General features: G+C 38.7%; 1 protein-coding gene across 1 annotated transcript in view; it reads left to right on the top strand.

Annotated features, from left to right (window-relative positions):
• Positions 1-16210, top strand: part of Herpud2 (HERPUD family member 2) — a 49191-nt gene extending 32981 nt beyond the window's left edge. Inside the window, exons 5-8 of the mRNA XM_031343349.1 lie at positions 10949-11071; positions 13748-14071; positions 14778-14892; positions 15342-16210. Coding sequence (XP_031199209.1) covers positions 10949-11071; positions 13748-14071; positions 14778-14892; positions 15342-15503 — 724 coding nt within the window. The 3' untranslated portion in view covers positions 15504-16210. The remainder of the gene's footprint in view (positions 1-10948; positions 11072-13747; positions 14072-14777; positions 14893-15341) is intronic.
• The last annotated feature ends 306 nt before the right edge of the window (positions 16211-16516 follow it).

The raw sequence follows: 16516 nt of genomic DNA, 5'->3' as shown, positions 1-16516 counted from the left end.
TTTTACTTATTTTTCAAGTATTTTCACATGCTTTTTATATATCAACAGATGTAAGAGAAGTAAAACTAGGCAATTACTAAAAATGAGAAGCTAAAAAACCGTAGCAACAAAACAAAGTACCAAAGAATATTAAATGCTGACTAAGTGTATTATGTAACAACAGTATATAGTTGATTGGCTGAATGAATAGACAAGTTGTTTTATTTTTTCAAAACTTCATATATTATACAGTGTAATATTTCCCCCATAACTCACCCCTAAGTTCTCCAACATGCACTCTTCCCCAACTTAATGTATTTCTTTGTTTTGCTTTATGAAAAATTCACTTAAGTCCAGTTAGTGCTTCACATATATGCATAGGTGCGGGGCATCCACTAGAGCAGGGGAACCTAGCAGTGGCTATATCCTCGATAAAGAGTGGCTTTCCCCAGCAACTACCCACTGTCAGGAGCTCCTAGGGCTTTGCCTGGAGGTCTTACAGTTTGGTTGCTCTTGTGTAAGTCTTGGCCTTGTGCAAGTAACACAGCTGCAGTGAGGTCATGAGTATTATTATTATAACTGTGTCATGTCCGTAAGACTGTTTTACAGCAGTCTCAAACCTCACCCAAGAGCTCTCATCCCTTCTCCCTCTTCTTCCCAGATGTTCCTGTTAGCTTCAGTGGTGGTATGATGTTAATATTGGTGTCCCAATTAGAGCAAGCCGTCACACTTTACTCTCAGCATTTTGACTAAATGTCCATCTCTCCATTGCCTGAATTGACTAAGACAAATTTTTCTGACCAAAGTTAATAGCAGCCCAGGACTATGGGTACAAAGATAAATATTTAGATCTCTTAGTTAGGGGTGTCTGTCTGTCTGTCTTTCTTCCTTCCTTTCTCTCTCTCTTTTTTCTTTCTCTCTCTCCTTTCTTTCTTTCTTTCTTTCTTTCTTTCTTTCTTTCTTTCTTTCTTTCTTTCTTTTCAGAAACAATGGTAACTCAATCTCTGGGCACAACAAATAGAATCCTAATCTAGTAAGCCATATTAAATCTAATTTTTCCAGTGGTGAATCTGTAAGCTGGGAGACACTAGTAGCTACATCTTGTCCTCACACTATCCCTGTCTTAAAAGGGGTGTTTTCTTTCTTGAAAGACACCGTGACCAAGGCAACTCTTATAAAGGACAATGTTTAATTGGCACTGGCTTACAATTTCAGAGGTTCAGTCCATTATCATCTTGGTGGGAAACATAGCATCACGAAGGCAGGCATGGTGCTGGAGGAGCTGAGAGTTCTACATTTTGATCTTCAGGACTGGGTTTTACAGTGGGTGGAGCTTGAGCATAGGAGACTTCAAAGCCCTCCCCCATAAAGACATACTTCCTTTAACAAGGCCACACCTATTCCAACAAGGTCATACCTCCTAACTGTACCACTCCTCATGATCAAGTGTTCAAGCCTATGAGTCTGTGAGAGCCATTTTCATTCAGACCACCACAAAAAGCAATTTGATAGCACGATTATTTAGCAAAATGACAATAGCAAGTTCTACTTGAGAGCCTATGACCTCTCTAGCTATGGGCTTTTGACCATGGACTTCCTCCTGTGGAACAGGCCTTAACCAGTAAGAAAACAGTTAGTTACCTCATAACAGTCATGCCTTTATTGTGCCAATATGCATAGTTTGTCTGACAGATGTGTATTGTACTATTCAAGATCCAGGGCCTAGGTTCAAAAGACCATTGGCATCTTTTACTCCCAGCAGCCTGCATAATTACCTTCTGGCACTCTGAAAGTTAGCCAAGCCAGGAGGAAATCTCCTGGTTACTTTGAGATTGATTTTTGTATGTCCTACAACCAGATTATTTGGTGCCTTCAACAGTAGGACCTTACCATGTAGTTATGGTGGGTAATTAAGGGCAACAACAATAACTTTTTTTAAAAGTTGGGTTTTGTGACAGTAGACTTCTGTGTGGCATTTCATATCCCCCTCCTTTGGGTCTTCTTCCCCTTCCACCCCTGACATTCTCTACACTTCCATACCTCTCCTTGCATAAACCTTCCCACTCCTAGTAATCTGCTCACTACTGTCTCACCTCTACCCTACTCCCCCTCCTTCCTTCCTGTGTCTCCTGCTTCCCCCAAGGCGTCTTTCTACTTCCCCTGCTTCTGCTCATGTCACATAAAGAACACAAACTAAAAGAGAACTTCAGATGAGAGAGAACATGTGGCATTGTTCTTCTGGGCCTGAGTTACCTCACACTATAATTTTTTCTAGTTGCATATGTTTACCTACAAGTTTCATGTTTTAATTTTTCTTTACAACTGAGTAGTGTTCCATTTTGTGTATGTACCACATTTTTCTGGGTTGTTTCCATTTCCTATCTGTGGTGAACAGCAGTAGTGACTATGATGTGAAAGTGTCTCCGTGGTAGGATATGAAATTCTTTGGGTGTAAGCCCCATGAGTAGTGTAGCTAGGTCATAGGGCTATTTCTACTTTTTTGAGGGACCTCTGGACTGATTTCCAAAGTGGCTGCACTGTTTTATATTTCCACTAAATATAAGAGTTCCCCTTTGACCAAATCCATGCCAGCATTTATTGTCATACTGTGTCCTGATGTTGGCCATTCTCACTAGGGTGAAGTAGATTCTCAGAGTAGTTTTAATTTGTATTTCCCTTATGTTTAAGGAAGTTGAGCACTCTTATGATTCTTAGACATTTGTCTTTTGTTTTTTTGTATTTTGAGAGTTTTCTGTTTAGTTGCGTAGCTTATTTTTAAAAACTGGATGAGTTGTGATTTAACACTGTACTTTTTGGGGTGTGTGCATGCTACACCCAGGGCCTGTATGCTGTACAAGTTCTTTCCCATTAGTTATGCTCTTTGCATATACCATCATAATTGTACCAATAAAATGGCACTTGCATCTTGGCCAACTTTAATGTAGCTCTTGCCTTAAATGTGCAGGAGCAATGATTTAGTGACTTTGGAAAATTGAATACCAAAATAAAAGCCCTGCTTTCCCTTTTCTAACAGCACTGTTTAACTAGTCTGCAGTTATCCACCACATAGCAGCTAATCTCTATCTCTGCTGTGCTAGCTAATGTTGCTGGGTTCTTTGTCTTAACTCCCTGAAGCTTCAGGTTTTTAGATGATTCTCAGGTGAACCTGACTTGCGAAACCCTGGGGTTGGTGTTTAGAGCTTCCTTTGTTCTTGTAGAAGCATGAGAAGGACGCAGAATCATGTGCTCTCTTGTAAATTGTGGTTTGCAAAGTCCTATTTACAGTTACTGATAGACTGGTTTTAGACTCATCTGTTGTGTTCTTATATTTATTTAACTACAAAAATTCCTGACTAGTTTATTAGACACTTACCTTTATCAGGTTAGTTTCTCTGAATTAGTAACAGCTTTGCATGTTTATATTTGAACCAAAAACCCATCTGTGGTCTACCTCTCAGAAATAAACTTTACTGAAGTTTTTGAAATTATACTTCTGCATTTTTCTATGTATATATTTAAAATTGGAAGACCATAAGTTTTATTCTATTTTATAAACTTTTTAAAAAACATAGGTTAGAAATATTTTCAGATCCATACAAATTCATACCATTTAGTCTATCTGATTTTTCATTGTTTGGTTATGCTAATTTGCTTACTTCTGTATGGAGGCAAGTTGTATTGTTTGTTTTTGTTGCATATTACTTCAAACTCTCAATAGTGTTCAAGACATTTTATTTTCTTGCTCACAGGTCTGTTTGTCACCTAGAACAGCTCTACTGAATTCAGGCTCTGGATTGAGTTTAGGTTTGTTACATGTTTTTTGTTGGTGTATCAGTGATTCCTTGGCACCTAAGTCCTAAACTCATTTAAAGCTTTGTTGCAACATTTTATTACTGTTTGACTAAGCAATAGTCTCATGAATTCTTAGTAGAACTGGGGTAGTGAAGTATTAACATTCCTGTGGTTATAAATACTCCTACCATGACTAATTTCAAGATATTAAGGGCATACTTCTAGTTTTTAAATGAAGGTATGCCACTTAGATTGGCAATGTCCTCTACCCCCAAAACCAGAGACTATCTAAGAACAGTCCCAATATGAGGCATGGAAACTCTCCCTTCATTATTGATCAGATGGACGTAAGAGACTTACCCTAAAATATGGGCTATTGACATTGTCCTTACCTGTCTTTCAGATCTGAAAGTAATAGGGTACTGTTGAAGACACCACACACTTTGGACACAGGACTTTGTAGAAATGAGCTGGATCTGACCTGGAAGCCTCCTCCTGAGGACTAGCTGTCATAGTATCAGAGGATCTTTGCAATACAAACTGCCAAGGAAAAATTGCAATCAGTAGTCCTAAACAGTTTTAATGCCTTTGAACCATAACAATGATCAGAATAGCAAGCTATCTCTAAAGTACACTTATACCTTGGGGTTAGCCATCAGCTGTTTAATTGGACTTAAGACCTACTAGGAAGAAATTCATGCCTGGTACATCAGACCTAGCCCATTACCTGTGACTGGTGAAAACATGGACCCCAAAGGAGAACCTACTACTTCTATTTTTTTAAACCTATATATTTTCTAACTCTATTCTGACTACTTACACACACTCCCCTCTGCTCAAAGAAGCTGCTTTTTGTACCAGGTGGAGACCATTAAAGAAATCTACAGCTGGTCACAATGCATCATAGGTTCTCATCCCCAACTGATATTTCTGTAAATCCACCCCATAATGAAGGCTCAAGAAATACTGTGCAAGATGGGACAGAAAGATTTTAAGAGCCAGAGGACCAAGACATCTGCTTCAAGTTAGTGTCGTATACGTATAACAGGGAAGCTGCACCTATGAGATCTTAAAAATATATCACAAAGTGCCCGATAGAGCACTTGGTCCTCACAGAAACCTCATGAGCACAACCTTCCCTGTCTGTATTTTTATTAATATTTTGGTCTTGTGAACTCATACTGGAATATTCTGTTGCTTCTTAATCTGAAACTCATCCATATTCCTTAGCAAACCTATGTACAACATGGTGATGTTAGTCAAAACAGTGACTCTACTTCTTGGTGCCAGTTTTCTGTAGTTACTTTTCTTGTTTCTCAGGTAGAAACCTGGCTAAAGCAGCATAAAGGAGTAATGATTTATTTTGGCACATGGCTATGGAGACTATCTGTGGGTTAAAATGGTGTCCCGCATCCTGACTGCATCTGAGGTCTCCTCAGATCTGCCATAGTTTGCTCAGGGTCCCTGGGCCTGCAGGGAGGCAGGGGACAGCAGGAACTAACTCTTGGGTACTGCAGATGCTATGGAAAAGCTGAGAACAGAGTGTGGGCCCACAGGCGGGCTCTGGCCTGGGGCGGAAGGGAAAAGGGCAGGGAAGAGAGCTCTGGTTGGTTCTCCCTGAGATGAGAGTCCTTGGCGTGGGTTGGTGGAAGCCATGACTATTTTAAGGCCTTTATTGTAGAAAGACAGAGAGAGAAAGAGAGAGGGAGAGTAGAGAAGTAGAGGCCGGCCATGCCCACGTGGGGGAAGGAAATGCGAAGAGAGTGGGAGCAAGAGGGCAAGAGAGAGGCAAGAGAGTAAGAGAGTAGGAGTAAGAGAGGGAGGAGGAGGTGCAAACAGCCCTTTTGTAGTAGGCCAGGCCTACCTGGATATTGCCAGGTAACCATGTGGAGGAGCATACCTGGCTGTTGCCAGGTCACTGTGGGGGTGGAGTCCAGACAGAATGCCAGGAGCTTGGGGCGTTGCCCTACATGATTGATGGCCACAGAATTATGGAGCTGGGGCCTCATGTCAGGAGCCTCGTGTCTGGGAGCATGGCAAACGTCCTTCCATTCCTTGCAATTATCTGCTGGGTCTCCTGAGTTTAAACCTAGCTTAACCAGAAAACAGGCTGCCTTTTACCGTCCCACAAATATCTATCAAGGGTGAAAGGCATGGTGGTGAGGATGGTTTGTTGTGCCTGGAGCTTCTGTCTGGGCAGATCTGGAAGTAGAACCAGGTTATAATTGCACCAGCTGTGCTGTTAAGGTTAAAGTGTGGCTCACTGTTCCTGGGGGACAGCACGTAGTATAGTAGCTGTCGGTGGACAGAGATGTGGAGTCAGAGGTACTCTCCTAGTCATCTGGTTTACAGTGATGATGATCTTGATGAAGAAAATACAGAAGCTCTGAAGAAATTGATGATATACTCCAGCCAAGACAAACAAAAAACAAAAATAAAATTCCTCCACTTCAAATCAGGTAGAAAGTAGATTAAAAAAAAAAAAGGCTAGAATCTAAACAAAACAAGAAAAAGCTCCCAAGACTCCAGAAGACCTAGTTCTGTAGAAGATATTAAAGAAAAAATAAAAGCAAATATAGAAAAAGTTGTTTCTCTTCCCAAAGTGAAAGTCAGGTTCACTTATTATGTGAATTGCTTTCAAATAACTGACCAGGAGGATGTTTGTCTCTGGCAGTAGAGGAAGTATTTTTAAGAATATAGTTTTAGGTGCTGGAGAGACGTCACAATGGTTAAGAATATTTGTTGCTCCTACAGAGGACCTGGATTCAGTTCCCAGAACCCACATAGTGGCTTACAACCATCTGTAACTCCACATCCAGGGGATCTGATGCCCTCTTATGATCTCTGCAAGTACCAGCCAGTGTAGTACACTTACATAAACAGTGTATACATAAACTGATAGACATAAAATAAAAAGTCTAAGAAAAAATTCAAAAGCTTAAACCATAGTTCTATGTGGGAGCTACATTATCAAGTTGATATAAAAGCTTATTTCTTTGTGCTATTACAGCTTGTTGTATTTTCTTTATGAGGTAGCTTTTTTCTCAGTTGTATGAAATGATTTTATGGGTCTACTATTCTGACACATTTCAGTACCTGCTTCATTCGACTTCTTCCTGTTCTTTTTTTTTTTTTTTAACATATTTCATTTTTTTAATTGTCTTCATTGTTTTGTGGTTTAATTTCCATTGCTTTCTTGTGGAAAATTCAAGAAAACTACTTCTGTATATGTACTTTTGCATATACTTATATGTATTCAAGTGTATTTTCTTCATTCTAACACAAAGTATAACATATTGTACATTTCTATATATTGCTTTTTAAGAAAATGTTGAAGAGGCCACTCAAAGACATGCATAGAGATGTTCATTTATTTCTGTACATAGTAATTCAGTAGGTTTATGATTATTAATACTTACTGACAAATATTTGAATTATTTCCAGTCTTTGCTAATAAATGATTATAATACTTATTCTTTTATTGGTAAATATTTGAATAATTTTCAGCCTTGCTGTTAAATAGTTGCATGATAAATAACTTATGTATGCATCCTTTTTGTTATATTTTCACTATCTCATATTTTGAATGGATTCTTTGGTTTACACATGGGTCAAAGTAGATAGGTCAATGCGCAAACACTCTCATACAGAAATTAAGAACAGTTTTAACATGGAGATGAGTGCCAGAACTTTCTATAGCTTTAACTCAATGACCTATTGTCATTGTGTCTCTGTCAATAGGAAAAGGAAGCTGTTAGGAAGCTATGACAAGTGCATGCAGTGACTCAAAGGCAAAGATGGGAAGTTACTGTCACTAGCAATCAAAAGATGGATTTCACGTGTTCTTTGTCAGTACTAGGGGTGAGTGTGTTTAACAGGGTCTGGAATATTACTACTTTTATTTAATGTTTTCCAACTTAGGAAATTAGCAAAGGCTATCATTGTTTTAAGTTATATTTGGTACCCTAAGAGATCAATAGGGTCTGGTTTCTATCTGTCTGTCTGTCTGTCTGTCTGTCTGTCTGTCTGTCTATCATTTTTGTTTTTTCAAGGCAAGGTTTCTTGGTATAGCCCTGGCTGTCTTGGAGCTCACTCTGTAGCTAGTCTGGCCTTGAACTCACAGAGATCTGCCTGCCTCTAACTTGCCTAGTACTGGGACTAAAGACATGTACCATCATGGCTCAGTAAAGAATTGTTGATTATAGAGACCTAGTCTAGGACATTTTGGAGAGGCTAAACTGTTGAGGGACATATTTTCAATTTTATTAGTATTCTACTGTAGAGAGGCATTTACCTGAAAATAGAGCTGCATGAATTCCTACTATTAGTAAGAAGTACAACCTTAAACATATCTATTGTGTCAACTTCAGAATGACATGTCTGGATTTTCTCTCTCTAAGATAAGGGGAAGGAAAAAATTTCTCTTTAAATGCCCATAGTTTTCAGAGCTGAGAAAATTGGAGTAGATCCCCTGTACCTACATAAAAGCTAGTGCTACATGTTTGTATGCCTAGGTCTGAGAGTAAGGCTGGCCAAGGTGGTGGTAGAGGTAAGCAGATCTCTGGAGGAGCTGTGGGCCACTCTAGGTGAATTGGTAAGCTCCAGGCTCAGTGGAAGACTCTTACAGAAAAGGAAGATGATGAGAAACGGGAAAGCTCCGACATTGTGTGACTTTTGGCCTCTCCATATTCCCCTCCCTCCCCCTCTCTCTCTGTCACACACAAATACATACATTTGTGCATGCTATATTAGCAAATGTGCATATACATATAGAAACGTGCACAAAAGAAAATTAAAGAGTTAACACATTCACAAGTGTTGTTTACTGGCATATGTACTCCATAGTTGTTTTGATTTGTACAAGTATCTCTTAAGATTTTTTTAATTGAAAATAGAATTTTGTGATTTTTTTTTCATATAATCACAGTTCCTCTTCTCCCAGGACTCCTCTCAGGTCCTTTTCTACTCCTTACCCACCCTAATCTACACATCTGACTCTGTCATTAGAACACAAACAGGCATGTTAAATGATAGCAGCAGCAGCAGCAGCAAACTAGAATAGGATGAAGCAAACAAAACTACCAGGAGAAAAAACAAACAAACAAAAAGAAAAAGCACAAGAAATACGATTGAGATGTATTCACATATTTATACACACAAAAAAAATCCTAAAAAAAAAAAAATCCTATAAAAACTGTAGTTTGTAGACAAAGACCTATAAGGAAAAAAAGAAAGAAGGAAAGAAAGGGAAAAAATTAAAAATGGTGCCCAGACAAATCAGTTTGAAACAAGGAACCTCCACAAATAACATTGAGTTTGTTTTGTATTGGCCCTCTACCTCTGGGCATGGGATCTGGCTTTAAGAGTTGTTTGACTCTAGTGAGACCGCATTGGAACAGACCAGTTTTTCATTTGTGAATGGTTATCAGTTGAAGAAGATAGATTTTGCATTAGAAGACCTCTTCTTCCCAGCCCTGGGACCCCATTTGGGTTAGATCCATGTCTTTGTGAGTTCCAATATGGATCAGTCCTGGCGTGTTAGGAAGGCCTGGTTTCCTTGGTCTCCTCTACCCCCACTGGCTCTTACAGTCTCTCTGTCTCCTCCTCTGTAAGTTCCCTGAGCTCTGAGGGTAGGGTGTGATGGAGACATCCTAGTTAGGCCTGAGTGTTCCTAGGTCGCTCATTCTGCAGTTTGTTGTAGATCTGTTTTTGCTTCCATCTACTACAGCCTCTGAAGATGGTTGCAGAAGACATTAGCAGAATGGCATTTTTATTGCTAAGTCTTACATGTTTTAGAGTTACAGTCTTATTTAAGGGCTGGGGAATAAAAGTGGAGCAGGTTAACTCTCTTCCTATGATCAAATATTTGTCAAGCAACTTAAGGGAGGAAGGGTTTAATTTGGCTCAGAGTGAGTTGGAGGTCATAGAGTCCATTGTGGTGGGGAAGGTACAGTTGCAGAAGTGTGAGGTAGCTGGTCACAGTGGGTCGGAAGCACCGGAAGTGGGGCTGGGGTAGGACACTCTTCCCTTGACTTACTTCCTTCAGCAAGATTGCATCTTCTAAGGGTTCCAAAACTTCCTAAACCAGCACCACCAGCTAGGTACCAAGTATTTATGAGCATGCCTGGGACATTTTTTTAAAAAAGATTTATTTATTATTATATGTAAGTATACTGTCACTGTCTTCAGACACAGCAGAAGAGAGCATCAGATACTATTACAGATGGTTGTGAGCCACCATGTGGTTGCTGGAATTTGAACTCAGGACCTTTAGAATAGCAGTCAGTGCTCTTAACCTCTGAGCCATCTCTCCAGCCCCCTGCCTGGCACATTTTACATTCAATTCACAAGACTAGTGTTTATTGAATACAGAGTGACAACATTTTTTTTAAGATTTATTTTATGTGTATGAGTACACTGTTGCTGTCTTCAGACACACCGGAAGAGGGCATCAAATTCTGTGACAGATAGCTGTGAGACACTATGTGGTTGCTGGGAGTTGAACTCAGGACCTGTGGAAGAGCAGTCAGTGCTCTTAACCGCTGAGCCATCTCTCCAGCCAAGTGACAACATTTTAAGGAGAATTCCACTGCAGAATTAGGGAAACGGAAGCATAAGAAAGTTAATGGTGACTTTTCATTAGTTTTGTTAAATTAATAGAATTTTAATTTATTTTGAAATCATATTTAGAAGTATGGTCTTCACTCTTGGCTCTTTAAAGAACAGTTTATATTTGAAATGTCTGTATTTAAGTGTTTATACTAGTATAAATTATTTGGCTGCTGTATTTTTAATAAAATTTTATTACTTAGTTATAACTGACTATTCCTCAAAATAATATGTCATGAAGTTTATTTGATAGTTTTGATTCTTAAAGGGAATGTACTTAAAAAATCAAAGTATTTTTGGCTTTGCTCACACTTGCTATATATTTTTGTGGATGACTTATTTTCTCTCTGTATATTTGGGCCCAGGGCCAACTTAGGTAAAATGTATTGTGTTATCTGAAAAATATTAAAAATTAGTATGTTTTCAGTAAGATTTAAACATAGCCAGTGATTAACTTACACTTCACAAATCAGTTCAGAACAATGTGGGATTTGATTTTTGATTTTTGGGGCTTTTTTTTTTTAAAGCTTTTTACACATTAAAAGGCTTTATTTATTCTTTATTACAGAAATGTGGATCAGCAGTTTCCTGGGCAAGGTGTGCCCCCTGGGTTCCCAGTGTACCCTGCGCTCAGCCCACTGCAGATGCTGTGGTGGCAGCAGATGTACGCTCATCAGTATTATATGCAATAGTAAGTATGTCTGAGTTCACTGTCTTACGTCCTCTCTTACTGTCTTCGCTCAGTCGGTTTGGGATTGCATTCGTTGATATCACCACTTGGTTACTTCAAATTTACCAAGAAGGAATTTATAAATGCATGAGATACTTTAATTGGTGAATGGACAAAGCATCCCCTGTGTTTCACATCAACCAAGCCTGCTCTTAGCCCTCTTCATGCCCCTGATATCATTTAGTAGTATTCAGATATTTAAAAAAAAAAATTATACAGAAGTCCAAAAAGAGAGTTTCCCTGACAAGCTGCCGATCCACATGGAGACAAAAAGTCAAAGGGAAAGGGGCCATGGGAAGTGTAGGGCTCAGTTCCTGACTGTGGCCGGAGGAAGTAGGCATCTCCTCACTGAGGTATGACTGCTGTGCTCTCCATTCACACTCCTCCTGTACACCATTCCACGCTGAGCAGCTGCTGTTCGTGTCCTCTTCCACCTGCACGTCCTCCTCCTCTTATCTCTCATCATTTTCTCCCTTCCTTTTAACAACAGCATTTCTTGCTCAGTTTGACAGATCCTGATCTTTCTGCCTGCTATGTGCCTGTGGACCCAGGACTCTGCATGTGCTTTAGATGTTGTTCTGCCATGGCTGCACTTGTTAGTTCTTTCCCTTCTGTGCTTCCTGCATTGCTACTCCATTTCCGTAGGATAGTGGCTTTTGCTCTAAGGTCAGAATACCTAAGCTTTGACTCCTTCATTCATTCTGTGACTTTCCTTCTGACTTCTTTGTCAGTGAAACTTCTCCTAGTAGTTGTCAGGAAAGCTCTAGGCCTTAACCATGTAGAGTCTAGCTTCTGTTATCCCTGAACCTAATACCTTTCAAAAATGAAATAATTGAGCTTCTGTTCTTTTTTTTTGAATCCTGCTTCCAAAATTTCAGCCAGATCCTTCTCATTTTAAATATGTTCTACGTCACACTATCTGCCTTTTTTTAAAAAATCTCATATAGTAATCGTATCCTACTTCACATAACTTTTTTACATACAACTGAATCAGGCTTTTTTTTCACTCCAAATGTCTACTGACTTTTTTTCCTCCAGCCTGAAAGAGATATGTACACACACATACACGCACACGCGCACACACACACACACACACACACACACACACACACACACACACACACACGTACAAAGCTTACCTGCTTTATGGACCTCTTATACTAGTGCTCCTTCATAAACACTGGCTTCAGGTACTTTTTATGTTGTCATGGTCAGCTATCCTTTTGTGATGACCTTGTACTTAGTACCGTTTTACACCTTTTGCTTGTTTGTGACCTCCATGCAAACCATGTAAAATGAATAACACTTTTCTATAGCTTACTGTTGAATCAAACTACTGTGTGTGTATCATTCCACTTTTGAATCTCCACTTCTTACCTTTAAAGTAGCTCATCCATGTATCAGAGTGGTCACAAGATAAATGTTTTAGAAACAAAAAAGCTTATTTAAAAACAAGGTCCTACTTAGCACATTTGTTTAAATCGGAATTTATAGCCTAGAGAATATCATTTCCTTAATTTTCCTTAGGTACCTTGACTAGCCTTATTAAGCACTTAAAAATACTTAGTAGACAAAGTACATAATACAAAATAAGTAAAAAAAAAAAAAACTCTGTGTACCCATGTTTCAGCCTCAGTATTTAAAAAAACTGTGTCAATCTTATTCTATAACCCCCCCTTGTTATAATTTAAAGAAAATCCCAGCCATGATATTATTTTTCTCTGGAAACATTATTTTTCTTTGTGAGACAGGGTCATTTGTAACCAAGGTTGGCCTCGGAATGACTTTTTAGGCAAACATTGCGTGTGCTGCTTCTGGCTCTGCAGTTGTGCTGCCATGCCCAGATTTATGTAGTGCTTGGACGGAGCCCTGGGCTTTTACTAGCCAGCTGAACTACATAATTTCTTCAAAGTATGTTTGATTTATTTATTTATTTATTTATTTATTTATTTATTTATTTATTATTTAATTTTGTATGTGTGTGTGTGCGCACACATGTGCATGTGCACACATATATACTATGTCGCATATGTAGAAGCGGAAGGCAGCTTGTGGGATTGATTCTTTCCATCATGTTTGTTCCAGGGATTACACTCTGGTGGCCATCTTGCTAACCCTGTTTTGCCTTATACAGTCATATTATCATCACCTTTCAGGGCACAATTCTTTCTAAGGTGACAGGAACCAGTGATCCTCAAGTGGAGTTGCCCAAAAACCAGGGTTGAGGATAAGGAATTATTTTTCTCCCAAGATTTATTTAATGCGTAAATCCATATTTAGACAAGTATGCTAAAGTGTGGCCTGAGAGGAATTTGGCAGCTCTGAGGTATTATCCCATGTAGAATAATAAAATTAATTGAAAGATTAATTTCAGCTTGGAAGCGATTTAACCAGAATATTTGGTTATTTCTTCCTTCTCTCTGTCTGGTCTTAGATGGCCAGGCTAAGAGAAGGCCCTTCATTCACTAGCCCCACTATTCCACTGGACACTGCTTTCTAAGAAATATAGATCAAGAGTGTGTGTGGTACTGGAGACTATGGTTATACAATTCATAATACCCAAGACATTTAAAACTACATAGTATGGTAAAGTCCTTTTTTTTGTTTTTGTTTTTAATATTTTGATGACTATTTCAGTCAAGCTGCAGTTTCAGCTCAGGCCACATCAAGTGCCAGCTCAGCCCAGCATACTGCATCATCACCTCTAAATTTGGCACATGTTCCTGGAGAAGAGCCTCCACCAGCTCCCAACCTAGTGGCCCAAGAAAATGGGCCCATGAATGAGAATGTCCAAATGAATGCACAGGGCGGCCCAGTGCTAAATGAAGAAGACTTGAACCGCGACTGGCTGGACTGGGTGTACACGTTCTCCCGAGCTGCTGTCCTTCTCAGCATCGTATACTTCTATTCTTCTTTTAGTCGGTTTATCATGGTAATGGGAGCCATGCTGCTGGTTTATTTGTGAGTGACAGATATTAACCCTTTGTGATTTCTCTTAATTACTTTTGAAACTGTTGACCACAGACTCTGGCATAACATAGTCAGTTAGAAATGCTGAATGAAGGAGTTTTAACCCTGGCATTCTTATATCTGACATATTGATGCTACCCAAAAGCAAGGACAAGGAGGTATTATATAAGGATATTTATCAGAATTGTTAAAAGCAGAGATTTTGTTTATCATATTTCATATAAATTTTTAACTCTATGATTCACTGACAACCAGTTATTTAGAACCCAAATATATGATAAGTGCTCTCATAAGGATGTTCTTTTAAGTTATATTTATCAACAGTAAATCTTACAAACATAGGTCACACTTTTTTTTTATAAGTAGATTGTTTTGTTTTTTTTCCCTGACCTTGCCTTCTCTCTAAGGGGCAAAGAAATATACCTGGTTATATTTTATTTAAAAAAAAGCTAACAAACAAAAGATTTTGTGATTTAATGTGTCACACTGAGCCAGTTATGTCCAGGATAAGCTTTTAGATTTGAATTGGGTTTTGTCTTGCTGTTATTACCTTGAGAAATTCCCTGACTTGAGGGAGGATACTTTTTTTTAATAATTTATAGTAGCTCCAATAGTTTTTTTTTTTCTTGAGGGACATTATTTATTGTGTTACAAATACAGTGACTGTGGCTTCTTTTCTTTTTCTTTTACTGAGCAGACACCAAGCTGGATGGTTTCCTTTCAGACAAGAAGGCGGTCAGCAACAGGCTCCCAACAATGTGGACGCTAACAATGACGGCCACAATGCAAACAATCTAGAACTTGAAGAAATGGTAGGTTATGGATGTTTGTGTAGACTGTAAAGATAGATAAGTCTTCACCCCTACATGAGGCAGAAATGATGACAGACCGTGGATGCTCCATAGGTACCCGTGGAAAGCACACGGAGAAAATCTAATGTAGAAACTGTGGTGGATTCACTTGGGTACTTAGCATGTAATACGGAGTCAGTCATAGCATAGGTTAGAATAAGTGGGAAGAATTAGTTTCCAAAATAGTCTGGAAAGAAAACTATGCCCGTGATAAAGTGCATTATATTGGCAGTATTTGCACACTGCAGAATTTTTGAATTCTAGACTTCACAGAGATTACTAATGGCTCTGGATCTACCATTAGACTGACACACCCAATTTCTTGTTGCTATAGAGTGTTAGCCCTTTGCTTTTACAGGTTTGCATTTGTGGTGCCGATTACTCAGGAGTATGTTTTTGTTGTTTAAAAGGAGCGCCTTATGGATGATGGACTTGAAGATGAGAGTGGAGAAGATGCAGGTGAAGATGCCAGTGCAGCTCAAAGGCCTGGCTTAATGGCTTCAGCTTGGTCTTTTATCACCACCTTTTTTACTTCACTAATACCAGAGGGGCCTCCCCAAGTTGCCAATTAGACCTGAAAAACTGTGCCAGCTGCAAAGGAGGATTTGACTTGAGGAAAGCGCTTTAAATAACAGTGCAATTTAAAAACAATGTATAACTTTTTTTTTTGATGATCATGTACAGAGGTCTTTTCTTTAAGCTTCTCATGCATATGAATATTTTAAGCACAAATGGACTACTAAGCTTGTGATTTTTCATTTGTTTGTTTGTTTAAAGATCCTAACAGAACATAGCATAACAGTACTGGTCTTCCAGTTTCATTCATTTTAGCTATGTGTAGTGCTCCAAGCAAAACCACTGTGTTACTTCTTTTAAAGAGCTGCTACACCTTTAAATGTTCATAGCTAGATGGCCAGCCCTTCAGTGTGTACTTTGAATAAATATATCTATTTTCAGTGAATTATCCTGAAAGTTTTAAACAGAAATGACCTCATAGTTTTTAATAAAGTTTATTTACCTAAAATGTGCTAGTAGCATCTTGCCCACCCATAAAGCAATAAACTTCTCAAAAATAATAATTTTGACATTTGAATAAATGATGGAAACTTTCTATTTTAAGGGCATATTTCCCATCAGTTGGAATTAGTACCTTAAAAGAAAAAAAGGCAGCTCTTCATTGGAATTAAGTGATACAAAATGTTTGATATGGCAGAACTTTTATAAATATGCTGGAAATTGCTCCCTGTAATTTTTTAAATAAAAAGTCAATTATGATAAACAGCCTTATGGGATATTTATTCAAGCTCTTCTTCGATACTAATTTACTTAATATACTAATTTAAAGTATATTTAACTATCACAGGTTTTTTGAAAGGGTTAATGTCTTTCAGGTCAGTTTGGCTTTCTTCCATTCCAAAGGGCACCTCTTAGTTTTCAGGACAACTGACACTGGCAGACATGTTCCTGTGTTGGCCCTGAGGCTACTACACAAGTGCCTAAGGTAGCAGAAGAATGCAGAGCTATTGAAACTCTTGATAAGTTTATTTCCTTCTGTTGGAAGCTAGTGAGAAGACTTGTGGAATTC

This window comes from Mastomys coucha, unplaced genomic scaffold (genome assembly GCF_008632895.1).
Source record: "Mastomys coucha isolate ucsf_1 unplaced genomic scaffold, UCSF_Mcou_1 pScaffold23, whole genome shotgun sequence".
Classification (NCBI taxonomy): domain Eukaryota; kingdom Metazoa; phylum Chordata; class Mammalia; order Rodentia; family Muridae; genus Mastomys; species Mastomys coucha.
The sequence above is the reverse complement of the archived record's forward strand: the minus strand, read 5'-3'. Positions and strand labels throughout refer to the sequence as shown.